Source organism: Helianthus annuus, chromosome 15 (genome assembly GCF_002127325.2).
Source record: "Helianthus annuus cultivar XRQ/B chromosome 15, HanXRQr2.0-SUNRISE, whole genome shotgun sequence".
Lineage (NCBI taxonomy): Eukaryota > Viridiplantae > Streptophyta > Magnoliopsida > Asterales > Asteraceae > Helianthus > Helianthus annuus.
Window position 1 is genome coordinate 94,425,607 of NC_035447.2, and position 23,283 is coordinate 94,448,889.

The 23,283-nt window shown below is 41.9% G+C and overlaps 2 protein-coding genes and 1 pseudogene across 2 annotated transcripts; all 3 read right to left on the bottom strand.

Annotated features, from left to right (window-relative positions):
• Positions 1–730: 730 nt before the first annotated feature.
• Positions 731–3,119, bottom strand: LOC110913906 (annotated as a pseudogene).
• A 6,698-nt stretch (positions 3,120–9,817) lies between these two features.
• LOC110913907 lies at positions 9,818–12,064 on the bottom strand. The gene is made up of 2 exons (XM_022158724.1): positions 10,212–12,064; positions 9,818–10,031 (listed from the first exon to the last, which is right to left on the bottom strand). Exons 1-2 carry the CDS (start codon positions 12,062–12,064, stop codon positions 9,818–9,820), a joined length of 2,067 nt encoding a protein of 688 aa, XP_022014416.1.
• Positions 12,065–22,365: 10,301 nt separating this feature from the next.
• On the bottom strand, positions 22,366–22,861 carry LOC110913908. Its single transcript, XM_035984373.1, has 2 exons — positions 22,842–22,861; positions 22,366–22,732 (listed from the first exon to the last, which is right to left on the bottom strand). The coding sequence occupies exons 1-2, from the start codon at positions 22,859–22,861 to the stop codon at positions 22,366–22,368; spliced, it is 387 nt and encodes a 128-aa protein (XP_035840266.1).
• Between the last annotated feature and the right edge of the window lie 422 nt (positions 22,862–23,283).

A 23,283-nucleotide genomic window follows, 5' to 3' on the forward strand; every position in this document is an offset into this window, starting at 1 on the left:
TGTGCAGGGATGAGGATGACACAGATGCCCTGGACTTTGAGTTACAACTTAAAGGCCAAATAAGGGAACTGCTGATGAGACAATAAAGATCTACAATAATGAAGGGTTTTGGCATCATCTGTTCTAGGGGGAGATTATTTGGATTGAACCCTACCAGAGGAACAGTTGATTAAAGCCAAAACCGGATCAGATCAGTGGATCCAAAATAAGCAGATGTTATGTTTACATTCTCTCCCTTTGAAAATGGTTCTAACATCTGATGACCTTCATCCACTGATCCTTTACAACAGCTGGTGCCTTACAACTGCTGATCAAGTTAAAGACTGATGAAGACTAAAGCACTGATGATCAATCTACTGTTATGGGTCAAGCACTGCTGAAGAAACAAAGTATTGCTGGAGTCACAACAGTGGAAGGATATAGCAGTAGTTTAGTCTTTCCTTTGTAATGAATTGTAACCAGTAGTTAGCTTAGCAGCGTTTGTATTAGATCAGTAGTTTTAGGTTATTAGGAGGTTAGATGTCACTTTCATGGTGACGTCAGCCAAGATGCTTCAGAGGTTTGCTCGTGCCTATAAATTGAACAGTACCCTGTACTGTTTTGTTAGCTCTTTCACCACTTGTCTTCCTGTACGAGCAAATACTGTGAGCTCAGGCTGAGGTGGAGTTTGTTTCATGCATGCAAAGTTGTAATCAGTGATTGGAATAAATTTAATCATTTGGTTCAATGTTCAAACATGTATGTTAATGTTGGCTATTACCAAAAGCACATCTCTCATGCCCTCTTTAATCACCACTGAATCAAAAATAGACATAACATTTCCTTCTTCCATAGCCAACATAAAGTGTGTAGCTAGATTTTTATGTTCACCAAATCTAGTTAAGGAAATTGGCTTTTCTCCGATCAAGAGTTCAACTAAAACAACTCCAAAGCTATAAACATCACTCTTTTCAGTGAATTGACTAGATTGGAAATACTCGGGATCTAGGTAGCCAAATGTCCCTTCAACTAAGGTAGTCAAATGAGTTTGATCAATTGCTACAAACCTTGAAGTTCCAAAGTCAGAAACTTTGGCCCTGTATTTGTCATCCAAAAGTACGTTGGTAGTCTTGATGTCCCTGTGGTATATAGGAATGGAAGTTGTTGAATGCAAGTAAGAAAGTGCTCCTGCAACCTCAGTAGCTATTTGTAATCTCACGTTCAAAGATATTGGGAACTCGTCGGTCTTGTTGTGAAGATGATCATACAAAGTACCATTTGGAATGAATTCTGAAACTAGCAAAGGAACATCTGTCTCTAGGCAACATCCCAATAATTTGACCACATTCCTATGATTGACTTGGGAAAGAATAACCACCTCATTAATGAACTGCTCTAATTGACTTTCATCAACTACTTTTGATTTCTTAACCGCCACAATCCTTCCATCCACCAACATCCCTTTATAAACCGTACCTTGACCTCCTCGGCCCAAAATCTATTCTCGGTAAAGTTATCTGTGGCCTTTTCCAACTCATGTGATGTGAAAAGTATGGTTTTATCAACTAAAGACTGGTTAACTTCTTGTTGTTGTTTCAAGAGTAAACCACCATTGCGTTTGAAAAACTTCTTTCTTCGTATCGTATCTTTTGTTTTCTTGATCAATTTGTACAACAAATAGCTGGTTGCCACAACAAAGAGTACACCTATGCTTATGCTAAGACCTGAGTGATGAAGCAATTCAAAAGGGAAAGTTAGCAACCATTCTAAACTTTTCGATATTTTCATTAGTGATTTCTAAATACTCTTGAAAAAATATACTTTCAACAAACATCCTAATTTATCAAATAGAAAAGTATAACACCTTTAAAAATATGCAACTTTAAATCATTGTATTTGACTAGACCCAATTAAAACAACCATAACACATTAACCTCATCAAATAACCAAACTATAATTTTTGAAATTCAGCATTATTGGATAATGTGATTTTCTGGACTCTGTGAACTACATATCACTGTCTAATTTATATGTTTATTGCTATCTGCATTAGTATAGTTAAAAAATGGGCTTACAAGTTAGGGAGATGGTAGGCCTAAATACAGTCTGATGAAAGAACACAGAGAGTAGGCATACCTAGAATAAAACCCAAAGATGTTTTTCCTGGTTTGTTATAACTGAAAGGAGTATCCGGGATACACCTGAATCTCACTTTGAATAAGCCATCAGCATCATATGTTGTGTCATAGTAACAGTCGTTTCCTCCTTCCTCGCACATTGCACACTCTTCTGTAGCTAAGATCATGTACGGAAGAGAAAGAAGTAAATGCATAGATTTAAGTAAGTAAATACTAACTATCCATAGAATTGCATACCATCGAGTCCATCGTAGACATAAGGGTTGCCTGCTTCCCTGTAAGAAATTGGATAAATTCGAAGTGAGGGACATTTCCAAGACGTCATTGTATTACCATTACCCAGATCTACCTCAACTATAAGTGGGATAGAGCACCTTGCTTGATTAGTATCATTTTTTGATAGGGTCCAAAGAAGTGATATTGGAATAAACGAGCTGTTGTCCTCTAAAACATATGAACTTTCATCCGCCAAAAAGGCAGACCCACAGGCTCCCTCATCTCCATCCTGCCTAGTTATGTTAATAGTATACGACTTGAGATAATGAGGAATTGTGTTTTGGCAACAACTGGTGCCAAAACAGTTGTTTCTCTCGCTACGACTGTCAATGTGACAATTGGTTGAACACCCGCTGAGTAGTTGACTTCTGTTATCCATCAGGACAGCATTACCACACCCCTCGAAAACAAATTTATTGTGTGCTTTGGAAAACAGGAAGGGACTCCTACCAAGATCCGTGCTTATGGTTTGATTGCTATTAAGAACTTGGTTCTGACAATCAGAGATCTTTGGAGTGTTAACAGTGACTGTTTGATTTTCCGTGTTTACACTCAAAATTTCTAACTGGTTAAGTGCAGGTAGATATGGCGTCGAGGAGTTACAATCAACGATGTACCATCTGTTGACATAACAATCGGCACCGATTCCAAAAGGGTATGGAATTCTGACGTTACCGCATATCATTACACCCATGCCAAGCGTATCTTGGAAAACCTGCCACGGCTATTGTGGTTGGTGTTACTGTTAATGAAAATAAGATAAGTAAATCATAAGTTTGAAATAAATTCATGCTTGTGCACAATGGAATAACGATGAAAGTGTTGATGTTTGTAATGGACTAATGGTGGCCGGGTATAATATGAAGAAGCTACTTGGTGATACACCAAGAGTCTACCCTGAGCTTCATAAGTCAAACCGAGGAATATTGTGGTTTTTGTTATGACTTTTTGGTACGTTCATAATTTCAAAACAAAAGTTAACTAAATTTTGTTTAAAATCAATAAACCATATACAATAAGTTTGAAGAATGGGATGGTGGTCCATTGATAAAGGCAAAGCCTTTAAAACACCTAGGTTGGGAAGTGGAAGGTCTTGGGTTCAAGTTCCATGGACGACAGGGATTAAAGAAATTGGGGTTCTTGTATAAATAATCTTAACATACTAAACATACAAATTAAAGGAAAACTCAAAAAGACAAGGTGACATTTTTGTAATTATCTATAACTATCAAAGTTACTCTACAAATGTATCTAAAAAAAACCCAAAAAAAAACTAAGCCCCCCCCCCTCAAAAAAAAAAACACTAAAAAAAACCTAAACCCCCCCCCCACCCAAAAAACCTAAACCCCCCTCCCCCACCCCTCAAAAACCTAAACCCCCCACCCCACCCCACCCAAGCTAAAATACTAAAAACTAAACCCTACAAAACCTAAAAAAATCTAAAAAAAAACACACAAAATAAATTTTTTTTTATATTTTTTATAAAAAAATCGCTACTTTTAGTAGCAAAAAAAATTGTAACAAAATGTAGCGATTTTTTAAAAAAAAATATTAAAAAAATTGTGTTTTTTAGGTATTTTTGGTTGAGTTCACGTTTTTATAGTAACTTTGATAGTGGTAATTACAAAAATGTCACCTTGTCTTTTTTACTTTTCCTTTAATTTGTCTATTTAGTATGTTAAGTTTATTTGTATTTGATCTTTTGCCTAAAGAATTTTACAATTCAAAAAAAAAATATACAATAAGTTTGATAAAGTTACCCTTTTTTTTTCTACGATAATCGTTGCTAATCTATGAGCAAGATTTCCATCCCAAGGGAATTTTTGGTTTTTGTCAGTTTCAGCCCAAACCAACGGATATACGAAGGTAGTTTTCTATAAATTATCCCTAAATTAAACAAGAGAAGTTTTACGGTAATGCTTTTTTTATTGGTTATATCTATAAATTATCCCTAAATTAAACAAGAGAAGTTTTACGGTAATGCTTTTTTTATCGGTTTTAGTGTTTGTTTTTCGTTTATTCTTTGTTCTAATCTAATAATGAAAAACTACATTCTTTGGCCCTGATGAAACACCGATTAACACCAAGGTTAACCGATAGGGTTATTTCTTCTATGGGTTCAACCTCTTTCCTTACTCGCGACAATGGCTCGAAACCTGCAAAACAGTAACCGCCGTCAGTCTAGTTAAGAGGGGGAGAAGGGGGATTTCCCTCTTAGCCAGGCTCCGGCGTGAGAATAAGTACTGTTCTGAGATAAATAAACAGTGTGTGTATAGAGTGAGTATAGAGTGTGAAAAGATCCTGAACCTGAATGATGAAGGATCTTATTTATAGTCGGAGGGTAAAGGAGGGAGGAGCAGCTGAGCCAGCTGTAGGTGCGCGCCAGCTGTCCGACAAATGGGAATATCCTCTTGGTCTGCTCTGTGTGGCTGGTGTAGTAGTACACGTGGCGCGCTTACATTTGCTCATGTTTGAAACCTTGTACTGATGTCGTCAGTTCTGCCACCTGATTTGTCGCAGGCCTACGTGGCGCCCTGCGAGTGGTGACACGTGTTGTCCTTTATGTCTGGTAGAGCATCTTTGGTGCCACCTGCGGATCTTCCAGAAGTTTCTAGAAGCTTCTGGATTGTTTTGCTGATGTGGTCGCCAAGTATGCTCAAAAAGTGGTGTGGTCCCTGCCATGTAGGCAGGGAATTGGGACCATACCTCTTCAAGTCCCCCCAGTCCAGTGTGTCTTCTAGTTGAGTTGATCGTCTAGGAGGGATTCTGGACATATGAGAATAGTGGTTTTTGCAATGCGTGGGTTTTGGTGATTTGAAAGAAAGATTTGAACCAAATGGACGCGCCGCGCGCAGGTCTTGGTACTTTATAAAAAATGAGCCAAATGGACGCATGGCGCACGGGTTTTGGCCCTTTGTAAAAAGTGAGCCAAATGGACGCATGGCGCAAGGGTTTTGACCCTTTGTAAAAAGTGAGCCAAATGGACGCATGGCGCATGGGTTTTGGCCCTTTGTAAAAATTGAGCCAAGTGGACGCATGGCGCATGGGTTTTGGCCCTTTGTAAAAAGTGAGCCAAATGGACGCATGGCGCATGGGTTTTGGCCCTTTGTAAAAAGTGAGCCAAATGGACGCATGGCGCATGGGTTTTGGCCCTTTTTTAAAAATTGAGCCAAATGGACGCATGGCGCATGGGTTTGGGCCTTTGTAAAAAGTGAGCCAAATGGACGCATGGCGCATGGGTTTTGGCCCTTTGTAAAAAGTGAGCCAAATGGACGCATGGTGCATGGGTTTTGACTCCTTGTTGTTTCCTTCTGATGGAAGTTTGGTGGTCTTGGGGAAGCGTTTGGTGTGACTATCTGACATCCCTGTCTTATCGGAGGCGAACATGTGTTTTTTCAGTTACTTTCTGTCATGTCAGCCGGCCCTGTTACCCATGCTTCCCGAAAAAGAGCTGACGTCTTCTCTCTCTTCTGACGTGTCACTCCCTCATTGTTTGCTTTTCTTGGGCTCTGACGGTTCCTTACCCATCGCATTAAATGCGATGGGTATAAATAGGAGACGGTTTCTCCCTCTTCTTTACTTTTCGAATTTCTCAAGTTAGGTTTTCTCCCTTTCTTTCGTTTCCTTCTTTCTTTACTTCGAGTATTTCTTTGAACCTTCGTTGTCTTCATCATGTCTGGTACGAATCCTACCCAGAAAAAGAGAAAATATAAGGGGAGGGCTCCTCCTGGTCCTGACCAGGCAGTCATTGGATGGAAGGAGGAAGAGTTCATGAATCTTGTTCAGGGGATGGCTTTTCGTCCCAAGTGGGGAGCCCAGTATCCCCCTCCTGGATCCACCGCCTTGGATGCTCCTCCTGGTTATATCACTTTGTATGCTGCCTTTTTTCGAGAGGGTAGTTTTAGGTTACCGATTACGAAGTTTACTGCCTCCGTCTTGAGGGGTTATGGGTTACACATTTCACAGATCAACGCGATTGGGCTTCCACGTATTACTCATTTCGAGTATGTTTGCAGGGCTTACCGCATTGAGCCGACGTTTGAGATGTTCAACGTCTTTTATAGCGTTACGTATACCAGTGGGTTTTATTCATTTCAAGCGCGGACTAGTGTTGCTCCGGTGTGTTTCGTTCCGTTGAAAAGCCTGCACGACTGGAAGCAAAAATTCTTCTACGTCCGTCGTGGTGTAATTCCGATAGATATGCCTTATCGGCAGGTGAGCCAAGGGATTCCAAAAGTTGATGTCATGGGAGATTATGCTGCCCAAGATTGGTACAGAAAGGTAACACACAAAGCGACTGCCATTTCTCAGTTGGAGGAGATGGCTTTGGTTGGTGCCGGAATGAGTTTGCTGTGGGTGCCGAAGCATCCTCTAGGTCAACCGGTTTATAGCCATCAGGGCAAATGTGTGTTACTTTCATAAGTTATTTCTGAATTATTCTTCCTTGTGTTTTATTATGTTTTTTATGTGTTTTCCCTTATCTTCTTGTCTTTTTGCACTTGGCTATAGCTTGATAAATGTTTTGGACCCGAAGGCGGCGGGTGCTATGGTTGAAGCTATTCAAGAGGATGGGAAACCAACATGGTTAGACCAAATCCGGGGTCGTTTCTTGCACCCAACTGATGAAAGCCTGAGTAGATATGCCAACGATGTTTTAGGTGAAGATGTTGGGGATGACCCTGTCGATCTGGTTCGACAGGAGGTCGTTATTCTTTCGAGTGGGAGTTCTGACCAAACCCCTGAAGGTTTAACTTCTCGTTGTGCGCGTGCAGGTACCGCGTGAGGTGATGCTGCAGAACCTGTGCATGAGGTTGTTGATGATGCTGCTGATGCAGAGATGCCTGTTGATCCTTCTGCTCAGTTGGAGACAAGAAGAAAAACAAAGGCTGATAAATCTGAGAGGGGAAAGGAAAAGGCGGAGGGCCGAGTTTCTGGTACTTCTCGTAAGCGACCCCCTATTCTTCCTTGTCTAGATTATGTGGTTGTCTCTGACACGTTGTCTGGTCTAGGAATTGGTGAGAGACCGCGCGAGTCCGATCCGGACAACCGCGCTACTTTGACTGAGCACATGAAGAAAAAAGCTCTTGAAGAGAAAAAACGCAAACTCGATGAGCAGGCTGCTTCACTTCATGCGGCGAAGAAGGCTAAGCTTCACAAGGAGGCTTTTCCTGCGCCTTCGGAGTCTAAATTGACATGGGTATTTTTAGTGAGAACCGCGGGAATCTTTTGGAAGAGATTTTTGCTGCTTCTGCCCCTCCTGGTAATAATTTTATAGTTGCATTTTTCTTTAATGTTTCTTCGGGTTCTTTCTGACTGTTGAGGTTATTTTATGATAGAAATCAAGACTGGCAAGAAACCGCGTAAGATTGATATCTCACAGATTACTCCCCCTGCCTCTCCACCTGAAAGGACAGTTGAGTTAACCCCTCCGCGTGGAGCTGGGGAGAAGGAGAAGCTGGCTGAGATTGTTGCTGAGACTGTAGGTGAAGGTGGTGGTGATGTTGCTAGGGATAAAGGTAAGGGTAAGGGTTTGGAGACTGAGTTGGAGTCTAGTGAGACTACTCCGCGCCAAACGATCTATACCAAGCGTGTTCCGGGAGGTGATGGTGCCACCTCCGGTGTTGTTCATAGCCCTCAGTTTGAGAAGGTTCAAGCTGATTTGTGGGAGACACGCAATCCTGCTTGCGATGATTTGCCGCACGTTCCTCGGTGGAATCTGACTCAAGGTTCCCGGATGAGTGACTTGGCTAATTGTCGTGAATTTTTCTCTCTGTCTCTCCCCCCTGCAGAAAGAATGTTTCAAAAGAGGCGTGATCGGTTTGAGTTGTTGGATGACCATGTCCATGCTGGGGTTAATTTCTTTGCCACTTCTCAAGAGATTCTGCGCGAATGGCAATTGATGGGGGAGGAGACAGTAGAGTTTGAGAATGCGAAGAGGGCGTTGGTTGAGGAGAGAGAGAAGTTTAATGCTGAAAAGAAAGGGTTACAGTGGAGAGTTGCTGATGCCGAGCGGAAACTTGAGGAACAAAAACAAGTGAATGTTCAAAAACAAAAAGACTGGGAAGCCGCGTGTGAGCGTACCAATGCTGAGATGCAATCTCAACGTGATGCGGTTATACGCTTGTCAAATGAAAAGAAGGAGTTAGCAGAAGAAGCTAACCAGGCGCGTCTGGCAGCTGAGAAGAAGGAGAAAGAGTATGTTGACCGGATTGATAAGTTGGAGCTCCTTGCACAGCAGAAGGCGTCTGAGTGTGAGGCTGTACAGCGCCTTCTTGACGAGAAGACTGCCGAGTGTCGAGCTTCTGAACTCCTTGCTGAGGAGGCATCTGCTGACAGTAAATGGTTGCTTTCTCGTGGTGTATCCTTGGTAAGCTTTCCTTCTTTTCATCTTTGTTGTATTTGGTAATGTCTTTTTGATCCTAGGGTTTGCTTTGTGCAGCTTGCTGATCGTATTGTGAATTCCCCGGAGCTTGCCACTTACATGTATGAATTGGGACAGGCGGGATACAATAGTGGTCGAAAATATGGTTATTCCGAGGGTAAGGTTGCGGTTGCTAACAAGGAAAAAGATCACCATTTTGAACTTTACAAGGAAGATTGTGATGGTAACTATGCTACGAAACGGAAGGCGTTCACATCCTTGGAGTTTGCTGTTGTGAAGGCTGCAGAAAAGTTAGCCAAGAAAGCTGATGGTGTTTCTAGGTTAAAGAAGGCTCTTGGAGATGGTGCGGATGCGGCAGGAGGTGCTGGTACCAGCCATTCTTAAATGGTGGATTCCGGTCTGCGAGCCGCGTATGGCCTGGGGCGGCCTTGTAATTTTGATAACCTGTTCAAACAATTTCGCTTTATTTTACTTGTTATGTTTACGGACAACTACTCTTCTGGGTTTTGGTATATCATTTGTCTATGTTGTTACCTAGCTTTGGTTATGCAAATTTTGTTATTGTCATAATATGTGCATGTGTAATTACTTTGATTAGGTGTCACGAATGAATGATGGCGCTGACAGGTGATGTTGTGTTTACCTACAACGTTTTATTCTGTCGTTCTTATGCGCACGTTGATTTGTGACTACGAAGTGATCGAGTTGCAGGTTATTGTGTGAGCTCAGCTGTGTTCAGCCTTGGGAGCATTACAATGTTTAGTTACCTTGCTATCGACATTTTCGTGTTTATGTGGGCACGAAGTTTTGTTTTGGTGTTTTGTAGGCTTTGGTTGTGTTTCCGACCCGGCTGTGCACTTGGTTGTGACGAGCCTTGGAGGTCTACAACGTTTCCTATGGTCGAGCCATTGATGTTTTCGTGTATGCCCAAAGTAATAAATGCTGTTGTGACAAGAAATTTGCATGAAATAAAAGTAGCCAAACACTTCTTGTATTATAGTAAATGTGTTGGCGATTCGGCCTTTGCGGTTACATAGTTGTTTTACATGTAGCACATTTTAAGTTGCTGAGCGTTCCAGGTTCGTGGAACCTCTTTGTCGTTGATGGTGCGTAGTTTGTAGGCTCCCTTGCCGAGTACTGCATCGATGACATATGGGCCTTCCGATTTATGGGCCAGTTTTCCGGGCTTTTCTGCGTTGGAAGCTTCATTGTCTCTTAGGACGTAGTCTCCCGGGTTGAAAGTGCAGACTCGGGCTCTGGAGTTGTAATATTTTTCCAGCTTCGTTTTGTACTTGGCCTCATTGATTGCTGCCATCTCTCTCCGTTCTTCTAGGAGGTCGAGATCAATCCTCCTTTCTTCTTCATTGTTGATTAAGTTCATGGAGAGCATTCTTGGAGATGGCAGCCCTATTTCTGCTGGGATGACTGCCTCAGACCCATAGACTAAGCTGAACGGTGTTTCACCGTTTCTTGTCTTTGGCATTGTCCTATGGGCCCACAATATGCTGGGTAGTTCATCCACCCACCCTCTTCTTTTCTCGCCTAGCCTTGCCTTGATACCATCAACGATGCTTTTGTTGACTTTCTCTACTTGACCATTCCCTTGCGGGTGCGCAACCGAAGAGAAGGTGTGCTCGATGTGTAATTCTTTGAACCATCGTTCGAGGTCGTCTGCTGCGAAGTTTGTTCCGTTATCGGTGATGATTCTGAGAGGTAGGCCAAAACGGCATATGATTTGTTCCCATATGAATCGCTTGACGACTGTTGATGTGGTTGATGCAAGTGCTTTCGCCTCTACCCACTTGGTGAAATAGTCGACTGCGACTATTATGAATTTAACCGCCCCTGGTGCTTCCGGGAAAGGACCGACCATGTCTATGCCCCATTGTTGAAAGGGCCATGCGGTTGTGACTGATACTAGTTTGTTTTTGAGGCGCATGGTCTTGGGCGCGTGTCTCTGGCATCCACTGCACTTCCTCAACTCTTTTACAGCGTCTAAATGCATCCCGGGCCAGTAGTACCCGGCGTTCATCACTTTTGCCACCACCATTCGAGGCCCGGCATGTATACCACAAATTCCTTCATTAACTTCCCGGATTAAGTAGCTTACGTCTTTGGCGTCTACGTATCTTAGCAACGGGCCTAGGTATGACTTCCTGTATAAGATTCCGTCGGCCATCTGATAGTGTTCGGCCTTGTATTGGATTTTTCTTGCCTCTGCTTTGTTTTCCGGGAGAATTCCTGATTGAAGGTACATGATTATTGGGGTCATCCAAGAAGTTGTCCCTGTTTGGATGACGCTTACTTCTCTGAGTGGAACGGATGGGTTGCTCAAAACTTCTATGCGCACATCCTTGGCTAGGTGTTGAAAACTTGTTGATGCGAGTTTCCTCAGCACGTCTGCTGGCTTGTTCTCGCTTCTGTTTATGTGGTGCACCTTGTAGGAATAGAAGGTTTGTAGCAACGTTTTTGCTTGGCTGAGATAGAGTGCCATTACATCTCCCTTGGCTTCGTATTGGCCGTTGACTTGCCCTCCTACTAGTATGGAGTCCACATGCGATTTGATGTGTCGGACCCTCATTTTGATCGCCAACCGTAAGCCAGCCAGGAAAGCTTCATACTCAGCTTCGTTGTTTGTACTTTTAAAATCCAGGCGTATGGCGTACGTGAATTCATGTTTGTCGGGGCTTACCAGCCTTAGCCCTGCGCCTGCTCCGTCTTCGTTAGACGCGCCGTCGGTGTATAACAACCATGGCTCTTCTGTTTGCTTTTTCTCAGCTTTTTCCATTGCTTTACATTCTCTATCTTTGTCATCTGGAACTTCTGTCATAAAATCTGCCAAGACTTGGCCTTTGATTGATGGTCGTGGTCTGAAAACCACATTGTGACCTCCCAGTTCTATCGCCCATTTGGCTAGTCTTCCTGATATTTCTGGCCTTGCAAGGATGTTGCCAATGTTGTAGTTTGTTAGCACATGGATGACGTGATTGGCAAAGTATCTGCGCAGCCGTCTTGAAGCATGAATCAGTGCAAGGACTAGCTTTTCCATGATGGCATACCGGGTTTCTGGGTCGGTCAAGGTTCGTGACACATAGTAGACCGGTGTCTGGGTACCTTGACGATCGACAAGTAAGACTGCTCCGACTGCCCTATCGGAAGCTGATAGGTAGAGTACCAAAGGTTCCCCTTTGTTTGGTGCGGTTAGTGTTGGCAGTTTGATGAGGCAATCTTTCATCTCGCGGAACGCGCTCTCTGCTTCCGGAGTCCACTGAAACTGGCTTTTCTTCATACAATTGCGCTAGGTTTTGATGAACGGAAAGGACTTTGCAGCATGATTAGCTAGGAAACGATTGAGCGCGGCTAGTCGCCCTGCTAATTTTTGCATGTCTTTGATGTTTGACGGAGAAGGCATCCTTTCTATGGCTTGGACTTTTTCTGGATTCACCTTAAAACCATCTTTTGTGACGATGAAGCCTAAGAACTTTCCTTCTTCCATTCCGAATGAGCACTTTGCTGGGTTCAGCTTGATACTCACGCTGCGTAGCGTGTTGAAAGTTTTTTGGATGTTCGCCAGCATCGTGCTCTCTTCCTTGCTCATAATCACTAAATCATCCATGTACACTTCTATGTACTTGCCGATAGCATCACTGAACGTTTCGTTCATCAATCTTTGGTATGTTGCGACTGCATTCTTTAGGCCGAAAGGCATTTTAGTGTAACAGTATAGCCCTGTCGGTGTGCGGAATGCGGTTTTATCCTCATCTTGGACAGCCATTTGAACCTGGTGATACCCCTTGTAGCAGTCAAGAAAGCATTTCCACCTGAATGTTGCTAGAGAATCGATTTTTTCGTCTATGTCTGGTAAGGCGTAGCAGTCGCGCGGACATGCCTTGTTTAGATCTTTGTAGTCGACGCACATTCTCCAGCTGCCATTTGGTTTCTTTACCATCACTGGGCTTGCCACCCATGTTTGGTATCTGACTTCTCTAATGATTCCCGCATTTAGCAATTCCAGTACCTGTTCTTTTATGGCATCGTGCTTTATGTCCCCCAAGTGGCGCTTGGCGTGTACCACTGGCTTTGCTTCTTCTGAGACATTTAAACGATGTTCTGCTATATGCCGTGGAACACCAACCATATCAGCAGGTGTCCAGGCGAACACGTCCATGTTTTCATGCAACAACTTTTTGAGCGTCGCGCACGTTAAATCGGACATCGCAGGTCCTAGGGTAACTGTTTGTTCTGGGTATGTGCTGTTTAATACCCATTTTTCGGCTTCTGTGCGCGGTGCTGGCTTGCTTGTTTTTGTGGGCCTGATCTCATCTGTTGCTAAGATTTCTTTGCTCGCGTATATCAGTGCAATGCCTGTTTCTGTGGGGAATCCAACAGCTGAATGTGGTGCAGAGCATATCATACTGAAGTCTCCTTGGGATTCTCTTCCTAGGAGGATGTCATGTCTTGAGTGTGCTGGTAACACCATGAATGTGACTTCTTCTGTTCTTGAATTTCTTCCATCTAAAAGTAACACCGGGAATGATATCTGTCCCAGGGGAAAGACGGCTTCGTTGCAGAACCCGGTTAGTGGGTAATCAACTGGTTCCAAGCGCGCCTTGTCCTCCTGATCAAATTGATTGAAGCATTGTTCGTATATGATATCCGCAGTGCTCCCCGGGTCGATGAAGATGTAGTCTGTCTGGTAGTGGCCAATCACACCCGGAATGACTATTGGTCGTTTTTCCCTCGGGCCTCCTCTAACAACTGGGAAATTAACTTGCTTCTCGCGCCATGAATCATCCTGCGTGCGCTTGTTGTAATTTTTCCTTGGTCTTCGTGGACCTCCCTGTACCATGTGGGTTTCCAACTTCCTGAGTTTTTTGTTATCTGGCCCTTCGTCTCTTCTTTGGATTTGGCGGTAGTCGCGCTTTCCGCCTTTTACCAAGTGAGTGAGCTTTCCATCTCTCAGGGCCCTTTCGATTTCTTGCTTTAAACTGAAACAATCGTCCGTTAGGTGGCCCATATCTTTGTGAAATTCACAGAAAAGATTTGGATCTTGACCCCTCTTGTTGCGCATATGTAGGGTTGGTTTGAACTGGTGATTTTCGGTAGCTAACACTTCAGAGGGGGTTTTTGTCAGTGGCGTCCACTGTTTTTCCCTATTTTCTCGTTTCACTTCCTTTCGGTGAGCTATTTGGTTGATTGTGTGGCGCGCATCTTCCCTTGTTGGGCTTCTTTCTCTATGGCCGGAAGCCTTCCATGGCTGGCTCCTGCCCCTTCGGTTATGTCGGTCATTGTGGTTATGTGCGCGTTGACGGTGATCGTCACCGGTCAACTGTCTGTCGGTCTGCGCAATGGTTTTTGCCGCCTCTATGAAGGTTTCCCTATCTTTGGGTCCTCCGTCTCGCCCTTTGATTCTTTTGACTAAATCGTCACACTTGACCGCCCTCATAAAATGTGCGCGCATCATCTTTTCGCCTACGTCTCCGATTTCTAAACATTCTTTGTTATACCTTGTAATGAAGTCTTCCACACTTTCGTGATCTTTTCTCCATATGTTTAAACAATCGCCGGGATCTCTGGCTTGTCTTCGCTGCTGGGAGAAGTGTGCTAGGAACTTCTCTCGGAAGTCAATCCACGACTTGATTTTTCCTGCTGGTAGGCTGTCGAAGCATATGCACGCTGCGCCGACGAATGTTTGTGCGAACAGGTGGCACCAAGTTGGCAAGTTCCATCCACCTGTTGCTCCTGCGCCATTAAAAACTTGGAGGTGGTCATCTGGGTCTGTCAGCCCGTTGTATGTACCCACGTTGTGTGGTAGTTTCGTTTTGTCGATGGCGGCGCAGGCGATTTCTCTGATGAATTTTGAATTCTCAGCCATGTCTTCTGGACGATAGCTTAAGGTGTAATCATGCTCTGCTTTTGGGTTATACCCCGCGCGTTTGGACGGCTTGTATGCTTCGTGCTCTGGATGGAGTCCGCTGAACACTGTGGTTTCCCCTTTGTATGTTGGGTCGTCTTCTTCTTCATCCCATTCTGTATTCATGTTGCGCGCGCCTAAACGGGTTTGGATCGGCCTCCTTTGCAAGTTGGAATGTTGTACAAAGTTGCTTTCTGTTTCGCCGTAAGTGTCGCGCGTGTCATGCGCGCTTGGTCTTCTGACATTTTGCACTGGTCCTTTCTCCGGACGTAGGTTCCATGCGTTAGTCTGCTGAGTTGTGTGTGTACTCATAGACCTTGGTTGTGGGGTTACAAATGCTGACTGGTTAGCTTGTGCTTGGAGCAGAGCTTGCTGTGCGTTGAGCTGCGAGTAAACGAGGTTTATGGATGCCATTTGTTCGGCATACCAGGAAGCCAGAGTTTTTCTTTCGGGTAGCCCTAAGAGTGCAGAAAAATTGAGTTGTGCTTGTTCCGATGGAGCTGAGGGGCCAGCTCCATGGCTTGGTGTCTGCATTGGTGGAGGTGTTTGGTGCAACACCCCCGTTGGAGTTTGAAAAGCGACTCCGTTTGTTGTTTGAGTGATGATCCTGGTTGGAGTTTGGAAAGTGGGTCCAGTTGTGGTTTGGCTAGCAACCCTGGATGCACTTCCGAAGATAGCAGGAAAATCATTGTTCATCTGTTCCTCTTGGATGATTTCGTTCCTTTGACCCCTTTGGACGTGTGCTGTGTCCGAAACGAGTTCGAAGGAAGAAACTTCTCGATCGACTGGGTGTGAGGGATTTTGTTCAGCCATTTAAGACGAGTGTTTTTCAAGAAAGAAAAGAGATGAAATTGGTTTTGCAAAAAGCGGATGGCGCCAATGATGAAACACCGATTAACACCAAGGTTAACCGATGGGGTTATTTCTTCTATGGGTTCAACCTCTTTCCTTACTCGCGACAATGGCTCGAAACCTGCAAAACAGTAACCGCCGTCAGTCTCGTTAAGAGGGGGAGAAGGGGGATTTCCCTCTTAACCAGGCTCCGGTGTGAGAATAAGTACTGTTCTGAGAGAAATAAACAGTGTGTGTATAGAGTGAGTATAGAGTGTGAAAAGATCCTGAACTTGAATGATGAAGGGTCCTATTTATAGCCGGAGGGTAAAGGAGGGAGGATGTAACACCTCGAAAATTCCTGTCCATTAGAATAAAGACACGTGTCATGTGTGACAGACGTGTCAGAGAAACCGGATTCAATAAAAAGATGTGTGGTAGGATTTCCAATAAAAAGGGCGTCATGTTATTTAAAATACCTCTGAACGACTCAAGGGCGACACGTTATTAAATCACCTCTGAGCGACCCAAATTTTTTATGAATCCCAAGATCCTTAAATCAATTAATGATCATCTCATATGATAACCGGTTGAACTCAAATAAATAAAGTTGCATCTTTATCAAGGACTTTGGAATTATAGGTTGTTACTACTTCTAATCTAAATGAAATTCTTGTAAATAAGAATTAATATAGTTAATTATTCCTTGGTCAACTTCTATGAGAATCCAAGACTCATTCTTGGAAATCTCCGTCAAATTTTCAAGGCCCTCATAAGTTGAATTGAATGGGGAACATGTAAGAGCAAGTTAGGCATGCAATGGCTGGTCAAGATGGCCCACAAACTGAAAAGAGAAGGCATGTTTCGGAGTTAGTTGAATGCATGGTCAAGACTTAAAAATTCACAAGTTTTGTCCTCTGGCCATCGGTTACGGACCGCAAAGCCTTAGGCTTACGGTCCGTAAGGAGGGCACCTGAACCTGTTTCAGTAAGGTCGGTTACGGACCGTAACCCCTTTAGCTTACGGTCCGCAAGAGGTCCTTACGGACCGTAAGGCCTCAAGCTTACGGTCCGTAAGACCGTCACTGGCAGCAGCTTTTGGACAGCTGCCTGTTTAACCTGTTTAACCGACATAAATTGTAACATTTCGAATCTATGGGCTTGCTAGGCAGTTTTTAGGCCTTTAGGGACACCTGGGATCATCTCCTAACTACCCTAGACTATCTTGGCAAGATCCTAAGGCTCCTAGTTCACTATATAAGGGACTTGAGTGTGATCATTTGGCACTTGCTCACTTGGAACATTGGTTCAAGACTCTCTGGAGCTTCCCTGGTCAGCAACCCATTTTCTTAGGCTCCATAATCCTTCTTAGGACTCTTGTAAGTGTCCTTAACCTCCTTTAATCCATTCTAACTTAGTTAATTAAGTAAAAGTCAAACCGTCGTAATTAAGGTTTGACTTCGTGATTAATCATAATGTGCTCTGTCAAATCACGAATTAAAGGTACCTTTAGGAAGGTAATTAAGTGGGTAACAAATCCTTAAAAGGGTGTTTCCAGATTCCCACTCTAAGCATGTCAATTGTCGAGTCAAAGTTAATCATAAAAAGTCAACAGAATGCTTAATTTCAAATTAATGCATAATTAGCAATGTAGGTTGCATGTAACCTGTTTGAACATTAATATAACTTGGTAATAAGTATAAGAACATGTTCCAACATGTTCAACTCGACAATTTTCTGTTTAGACCCGGTTCAGAACCGAAAGTCGCATCGTTTGACTTTCGCTTTGACTTTCAGTTCTGACCCGTTTTAGTTAAGATTAAGATTGCCTTAGAGCTTCTTTTGGACCTAATAACATGTTAGTATATCCTCCTGTGATTATACAACATGGTTCATTAGATATCTTGTTCGTATGCATGTTTCCGTTAAATGCCCATATGTTGACCGTTATGCCCAAATGTCCAAAAATCATGATTTTTGAAAATGTATAAGGGTAGACACCTTAGTTACTGAATTATAAACTTGTCCCCAAAATTTGACATCAGTTTGAAGTCTAGAATAAGAGTTATGCTCATTAGCGTAATTAGAAGCTTTCTTAGTAAATAATTAGCGTAATTAACGCATAGCCTATTTAAACTTAGATTTTATACCAAAACCTTATACCCACTGTTATGTAATAATATTTTGGGAATTTTAAAGATTTTTATTTATTTTTAGGCTGAGCATAACTTGAGGTTTTAAGTATAATTCGGCTTATGCCGGTTTTGCCCTTTTCGGCCATAGAATGAGTTTTACTAAACCTTTTGACCCCAAACTTTTTCCTACTGATTTATTATGCTAAATATAATTTTTTGAGCCTTCTGGAATTATAAAAATATCAGCTTTTCTTTTAAAACCCGGAAATGGCCCCAAATCGCCTTTTTAGGCATTTTTACGACATAGTATATGTCAAAACTAGTTTTTATATAAAAGATCTAATACCTACTGATATATTTAGAAGAATTTCATATTTTAACAGTAAACTAGAGATGAAAACTCAGATTGCCCGTTTTTATCTTTTTAACTTATGTAAAATTACCAAAATGCCCTTATGAGGCGTAATTGGTGTTTAAAATCATTTGGGGCATAATTGGACATACCTTACTGATATTACAACATAATTGGTACATATAATCTCAGGAAACTTGCATATGACTTATATGATTACCCGTTACGCACTTTCGCGTTCGGATCGGCTTATGTGACTAGTTCACGCATATTAGCCAAAACGGGTCAAATCGTATCATCTTAGTCTCTAAATTCAGAATGTGTTTGGTTTACCCATATTATACAAGTATCCAAGCTTGTAGGGTCCAAATCACATTCCTTCCCGGTTTTCGCATTCCTCGCGATTAAACCATATTTATTCTTCGAAACTAACCGGTCTAAGCTTAGGCTATGTTAAAAGACCCGTTAGGATTCTAATAGGTTATTATAAACCTTCGTTCCAGAATAGGAGCCCAGTAAAAGACACTTGCATTGTTGCTTTTGTGGTTTATACTTGCTCAGGTAAATACTTTTAACTTATTTTCCCTTATACGGGCTTGGGGGTACGATATATAAAATACCGCTTGGTCGGGCAATTGACCCCAACTCATTAGTAGTTGGGTATTATCAATGTGACCCGTTTGAAAACTTGGTTTTGTTTGTTTTTACGCCTTTGGGAGCTTATTGACCATGTCCCGGATATCCTTGGCATCATTTTTGGCCACGACCTTGACACCCGGGTGTAGGCGTACACCCGGTACTATGTCCATTATTAAGGTATAAACGTTGGCTTCCCGTCGCGGACTTATACTAAGTGGTGTGTCAATTAACCTTAAACCCGACACGACTCGGGCGACTGAACGCACAACAAACATGTAAATCTTTTACAAGTTTAACTTTGATTAATTATTCCTAAGTTATAAAATGTTTTGTGCCTTGAGCATTTAAATCAATTTTTAAAACCTTTTCAAAATGAGTCAGTTAAATTGTATTTACCAGTGTAAACTGATGTATTTTCCCCAAAAAGATTAAGTGCAGGTGCTATACGTAATAGGCTGGTCTCTCCTTAGCATCATAGAGTCTCGCAAGCTTTGGGATGCATTTATCTGTCGAACAATTTTTCTCTTTTTATTCCGATCCGCCTGTGGATCTATTTCCACTACTTGTGATACTTTAATATTACATTTGATAGTTGAAATAAATCTATTTCTTTTGCTTCCGCTGTGCATTATAATTTGTGTTGTTTGACTATGATGATATCAACTACGTCACGATACTCCCCCACCGGGCCCACCGGTGACACGTGGAAATACGGGGTGTGACAGAGGAGCAGCTGAGCCAGCTGTAGGTGCGCGCCAAGTGTCCGACCAAGGGGAATATCCTCTTGGTCTGCTCTGTTGTGGCTGGTGTAGTGGTACACGTGGCGCGCTTACATTTTCTCATGCTGGAAACCTTGTACTGATGTCGTCAGTTCTGCCCCCTGATTTGTCGCAGGCCTACGTGGCGCCCTGCGAGTGGTGACACGTGTTGTCCTTTATGTCTGGTAGAGCATCTTTGGTGCCACCTGCGGATCTTCTAGAAGTTTCTAGAAGCTTCTGGATTGTTTTGCTGATGTGGTCGCCAAGTATGCTCAAAAAGTGGTGTGATCCCTGCCATGTAGGCAGGGAATTGGGACCATACCTCTTCTTTTATTGGTCCCTGTATTTATCTCTTCTTTTATTGGTCCTGTATTTATCTCTTCCAAAGTACGAAACTTTGACCCTGTATTTATCTCTTCTTTTATTGGTCAACACGGTTTTTGTTGTCTACGTAGTTTTTGTTTTTTCTTTATTTTAAGAGGTAGGGGTGGTCATCAGTCATCACCAATTTATTACTCAAAACATCCAATCAAGTTTCGCCACGTCATCGAGCTTTATCCCTATCAGTCACAACCTTTTTTAGTAGAAATGTCCATGACTCACCACCATACCCACAATTTCCCTCAACCAACAATTTCCCTCACAACAATCAAAACTCAACGCGTCAAAAATATAACGCGAATTAAAGTTAACGCTTGATGGAAAGGGGGTGGCGGTGATGTTTGGGCTTCTTCCACGCGTGAAACTCTTTCATCAGGCAGCCACCCCAGGTGGCCTAAAAATGAACAAGTAACTTGATTATTTTTGTGTTTTCAATAATTGTGGGTTAGAATTTCTCATGATCAAAGCTCAACGAGTAACATGATCTAAATATTTCTTAATCTACTGCTTTTTTATTATTTTTACCAATTAATAATCTGATATTCTTGTTACTACTAAATATTAATGGAATATTATATATAACACTAATTATGATCGAATTTTCTACAACTAACGAATTGAAACGATATTAACCAAATTACCATCGCATCACGTGGGGAAATGTTGTTGCCCGCTGCGAAGTGTGGCGAAACCTAGTTATTAAATAGAAACAAATGCGTCATGTTCCTACCATCTGTTTTTCTAGCCTAAAATTGGCTCTCTCCATGTATTTAAAATACTAGTAGTGTGGCCGTGCGATGCGGCGGGAGTGACAATTTACACTTCGGTACTCGTTTCTTTTTTTTTTTTTGTTCGTATAATAAGTGAAGTCATTGATCAATCCATTGCATTGTGGTAGGCATGGTTCGGTACATTCGGCTAATATCCTCAACCGAAGTTGAAATCGAAGTCATCAAATAGTCTATTTTACTAACCAATCAGTTTTTAGTTAATCAGTTCGGTTTATTTGATTAGATTGATGGTTTTTTGTTCAATTCTGTTAATTTTGGTTAATAGCCAAAACAACAATTGGGCTAAAACGTTTCTTTAAAATACATGAAACTGAGGCATAATTACATGAAGTTGAATAATAAATACATGAAATGGAGGTATATAATTATTTTTTTTTGGTAAAGGGTTACCCCGGTGATTTTATAACATAACCAAAAAATACAAGTAGGAAGGTTAACAAACACCCCCTAGTTCTCTTTGTGACATACCACAAAAGAGTAGACAAGGAAACACAGCCAAACAAACAAGACTAACATGAAAACTAGATACAATCAACTACGATCAGTCTTCATCAAAATACTCCACCCCATCAATCTTCCACTCGTCCAAGAACCGTCTGACATCATTGGCAGCTTTATATTTAAACGAAAGAAGCTTTGAGCGAACCGTGCGTATAAAATATAAAATACATGAACTTGAGATATAAAAACTAGAAATATATAAAAATATGAAAGGTCCGGTTCGGTTAATTTTAGTTAAACGATGGTACAAAAAGAAACTGATAACCGGTTTTTGGTTAATTTGGTTTTCGGTTAATCAGTTTTCAGTTAATTTAGTATTTCGCAGATTTCGGTTCGGTTTCGTCTGTTTTTGGTTAACAATTCAGTTGTTGCTTACTTCTACAGATTGTTAATCACGTAACATATCAATTTTTAATTAAAAAAACTATAGCTATACTACACTCAAATTAAAGAGACTAAATATTTTTATGGCACAATTTTTTTATAAAAATATTAACATACAAAAAAGTTATGTCGTTTCGATATCGTGGGGGTTGTTAGTTTTTATAAGGGGGATAAAGCATAGCTATTAACTAGGGCTGTAAACGAACTGAACTTTCAGCGAACAATTCATGAACCGTTTGGCTTGAAGTTTGTTTACATTCATTCATTTAAATTAATAAACGAACATGAACAAGAAATTCCGTTTGGTTAGTTAAATGAACGAGCACGAACAAATGCCTCGTTAGTTCAATTGCGTTCGTGAACGTTCGGTAATGTGTTCATGTGAACATTTGTTCATGTTCGTTTATTTATTAAAGATGTTTTAGCATTTAATTATTTTATCTAAGCTTTTTATTTCTGTAATTCTTATTTATCTCATTACCCAAACAAAATAAAATAGGAAACCATATCTACACATTGTTTATGCACCATTCACATTTCCTTCTCATTATTCACATCGAAAAAACCATCGGCTTTCGTCCAACGATTAGAGCTTCAAGGTCCAGCGCCGCTCCCTCTCGCCATCTTCGCCGATTTCATCTTTGTTGGTTTGTGTTCATGAACCATTCTTGAACACGTTTCTTTCCTAATGAACGAACACAAAAAAAATCATGTTCGGTAAGTATTCATGAACCGTTTGTGAACACACTATATCCTTAACGAACGGACACGAACAAGGCCTTGTTCGTGTTCATTCGGCTCGTTTACAACCCTACTATTAACTTTTTTTGGAAGGCGAATTTCATTAAAGACACAAACCCGCGCCAACGATCTCTAAGATCGAGATCGATGAAACGCGGAAAAGATTACATCAACGGAAAATCAAACGTACGCCAATTTCTCCAATCTATCGAACCCTCCTTATGTCTACTCTTAAACCAAAGATACGCCAAAGACTTGACATCCGAGACAATACGCACCACGTTAATAGCTAAACCGTTGAAAACCCTTTCGTTCCTAGCCTTCCAAATTTGCCAACAAGCAATAGCAATGATGCCACGCAGAATCTCCTTCTTCTTGTTTGTGTAAGGCAAATCGTCAATAGCATGGATCACATCAGAAAACGAGAAAACAAAGAACTGAGGAACCTTGCACCATAATCCGATAGCGTCCCACACACCACAAGCAACCCTACAACCGGAGAACAAATGATCCACCGTCTCGTCTAATTCGCTGCATAAGGCACACACACCATCACCAACATTAATGTTACGATACCGAAGAGCTTCCTTGGTAGAGAGCCTATCCAAGCTAGCTCTCCACATGAAAATGTTACATTTACCCGGCACCCACGTACACCATTTATATGTCAGATTATTAACGGATTGATTGCTCCCTTTCATCCATCTCCGAGCTTCTTTAACCGAGTAACCTTCTCCAGGATCATGAGACCACACCCAATAGTCCTCGCGGGTACTAAGCACAACACTAGAGAGATGACGGTGGCATTGTATGAGCTCCTCAATTTCCAACTCGCTACTCGGATATCGCTTCCAGTTCCAGCCTATCATACCAGAACCGATACCTTCAGGAATACGATCAGCAACTGTGCAGCGCTTATTGCCGTCCAAACGGAACAGCCTAGGAAATCTATAATTTGGTTAAAGATGAGAGAATTAAAGTGTAATTAAGATGAGAGAATTAAAGTGTAATTAAGATGAGAGAATTAAAGTGTAATTATTGTTTGAATACTAATTTACCATCATTTTAGCGTTGTACATTAT